This window comes from Corvus brachyrhynchos, unplaced genomic scaffold (genome assembly GCF_000691975.1).
Source record: "Corvus brachyrhynchos isolate BGI_N302 unplaced genomic scaffold, ASM69197v1 scaffold285, whole genome shotgun sequence".
NCBI lineage: Eukaryota > Metazoa > Chordata > Aves > Passeriformes > Corvidae > Corvus > Corvus brachyrhynchos.
Window position 1 is genome coordinate 514,590 of NW_008238323.1, and position 2,782 is coordinate 517,371.

A 2,782-nucleotide genomic window follows, 5' to 3' on the forward strand; every position below is an offset into this window, starting at 1 on the left:
GAGGGGCATGGGCGATGGGTGGCCCCGGCGGGCGCCGGCTCCGAATGGGGCCCCCGAGATCCCCCGGTTGCCCCGACGTCACCGTCCCCTCGTGGCGCGGGCCTGTGTCGCGATAGATGAAGGGATACCTTGCGTAATTCGACACCGGCGCTGCGGAGAGTTGCCGAGGCACCGGCACCCGCCGTGTCCCTGCCCGGGCTGGGGCATCTCCAGGGATTCTTCACAGGGTTGCCGGGTTGTACCTGTGTTCCTTAGGGATCCGGGAATCGATCCCTCGCTGGGTCCCCTGGATGTCCTTGTGTCCCTTAGGTATAAGAGGATCCCTGCCAGGGTTCCCAGAATGTGCCTGTGTCTCTTTATCCAGACCTTGAGTGCTCCCTGACAGGGATCCTGTGATCCCTCAGGGCCCTTGGGATGTCCCTGTGTCCCTTTAAATGCGCCCAGGACTGGAAAGCCAGAGGTTCATACCCATCTTTTTCTTTTGTGCTCGTAATGATACTTATTTTTCATGATTAGATGATAAATTGACTTATTTTCCATCCTGTTCTTGAGAACCAGAGGCTTTTCTAGTGCTCTGCAGCATCTCAGATCTTCTGGGGCTCACTGCCTCCTCACTTCTACCACATGGTTTTCATACTTATGAGTGATAATATTTATCAAAAGTGAGGCATATTTTAGTTTAAAATTGAATTGGTATCTCACCTTAGTTGCCAGGTTTTGTATTACCTCATATGCCTTCGTGCCAAGCACTGTTTGTTTATTTATTTATTCTTTTTAATCTCTTGTGCTGGGCGTAGGGAGTTCGTGGGGCCATAATCTGATTTTTTCCTTCTCCTGTGCTGAGGGATAACGTGCTGGGCTGCAGTTCTAATCATTGTAGGTATTTGCAGAAGTAAGTAAGCTGCTGATATTTCCATCAGGGCTCACTTTTGGAGTGCCGGAGAGCGGAAAGAGGCTCCCGGGTGGTTGGGTCCAGTGTCCCAACGCAGCGTTGTGTAATCCCACGTTGTGTCAATTCCCAACTGAAAAACGTTCAAGGTGCTCCAGCTGGGGCGACTAAAACATTGCCATTGCTCCTTAGATTGTCAGGAGCTTGGGAAGGCCTCGTGCTGTCCTTTCCAGGGGCTGTTTTCTTTTTCCATTGCTGCTGCATCAGCAGAGGCCCATGGACAGCCCAGGGAATGACGGACCCAGCTCAGCACTCTCACCTGGCTGAAGCATCCCTCAACTCCTCCTCTTCCAGTCCTGTGCTGATGTTTTACTAGCAGAGCTTCTAATCCCTCATATTTCCCGCTAAATCTCTAAAAAAAAATATTTATAGCAAATTATTGCTATACTCAGATGGCTCTGGTGCTTCCTTCCAGTGATTTTATCAGATTAGTAGGAAAATTCTGAGGTCATAGAATCCCAGACTGGTTTGGGTGGGGAAGGACCTTAAGGATCATCCAGTTCCACCCCCTGCTATGGGCCTTCCACTGACACCTTCCACTGTCCCAGGTTGCTCCAAGCCCCATCCAGTCTGGCCTTGGACACTTCCAGGGATGGGGCAGCCACAGCTGCTCTGGGAAACCTGTGCCTCAGCACCCTCACAGCCAGGAATTCCATCCCAATATCTAATCCAAACCTGCCCTCTGGCAGTTTCTAACATGCTGTGTTTTTAAGATGTTAAGATGTTATTAACATGCTGATGACTGACAAAAGTCACTAAATGGAAGAAATGCTGTTTGGTGTCTGATGAACTGATGTCAAAGTAGATGATTAATGACTTTAACAGTATTTTTTAAAGTGTATTCTCTAGAGTGGAAAGTCTATTGCACCTTGAAGTAATCCCACACCCTGGCAAGTACCATTTAATTTGCAGTGGATCCTGAAGATAGGTGATACAAATCTTGATGTGTAATATAATGTAAAATTATTACACATACAAAACAGATTTGTCTTTCTGCATAACATGCTTTTTAATGCTGTAGATAGATCTTCAGCTGTGAGAAACTTTAAAAGCAGAGACAAATAATCCTGTTGCAAAAATATGGTTAATGCCCAAATTGTGGAAGAGTACAGATACCAAAATAGTTGTGTAAGCTTTGAAATATATTAAAATATACCAATATTGAAACAAATGCAGGCCTTTTGATGAACATCTGAGCATCTGTCTGAAGCTTAAAAGGTGGTTGAGTTATCTTTTTGAAACATTGCTTTGGCCATTAGGCAGGTTTTACTTACGTCTGATAGTGAAAGATGGAGGAAATATTTGTGTGTAACAGTAATCTTAACATTCCTTTCATATAGAAGCTACTTGATTTATTAGATCATGCTAGGTTTATTCTGGCTTGTGTCATATTCAACCCAGCTGTCCCTTTTAATTATGGTAGAAAGAGTGAATTACTTTTGATTTATTTTTAGATAGGTATAGTGAGGGTTTTTTTTTTAAAAAAGAGGGAAGGGGCAGAGTCCTCAAAACATTCTCATAATGAACAAGATTTCCAACACTATAATCCTTCACAGATTATCAGGGAGTTGGTGTAAAACTGGTTTTGAAAACCATTGCTGTATTTGTGGTAATAAAACTCTCTTTCTGATCCTGATAAGAACGTAAGGTCAAACCAGCAACATTGATTCTGATGAGCAGTATATTCTTAAGCTGTAAAGTCAGGTCTCAGTATGGGTTGTGCATATTCTTGATTTGCTTTTTTTTTGAGCTCCATATCCCTTTGATATTCTTGTTTAAAGTTCAGTTTGTTGTTCTCATTTTAAATTTCCAGCACACCTGTCCTGGCTGGCA

At 44.2% G+C, this 2,782-nt stretch overlaps 1 protein-coding gene across 1 annotated transcript in view; it reads left to right on the forward strand.

Annotated features, from left to right (window-relative positions):
- LOC103615661 (60S ribosomal protein L17) overlaps positions 1-382 on the forward strand; it is a 13,579-nt gene extending 13,197 nt beyond the window's left edge. The window contains exon 6 of the mRNA XM_017734340.1: positions 59-382. Within this exon, the coding sequence (XP_017589829.1) occupies positions 59-382 (324 nt within the window). The remainder of the gene's footprint in view (positions 1-58) is intronic.
- The last annotated feature ends 2,400 nt before the right edge of the window (positions 383-2,782 follow it).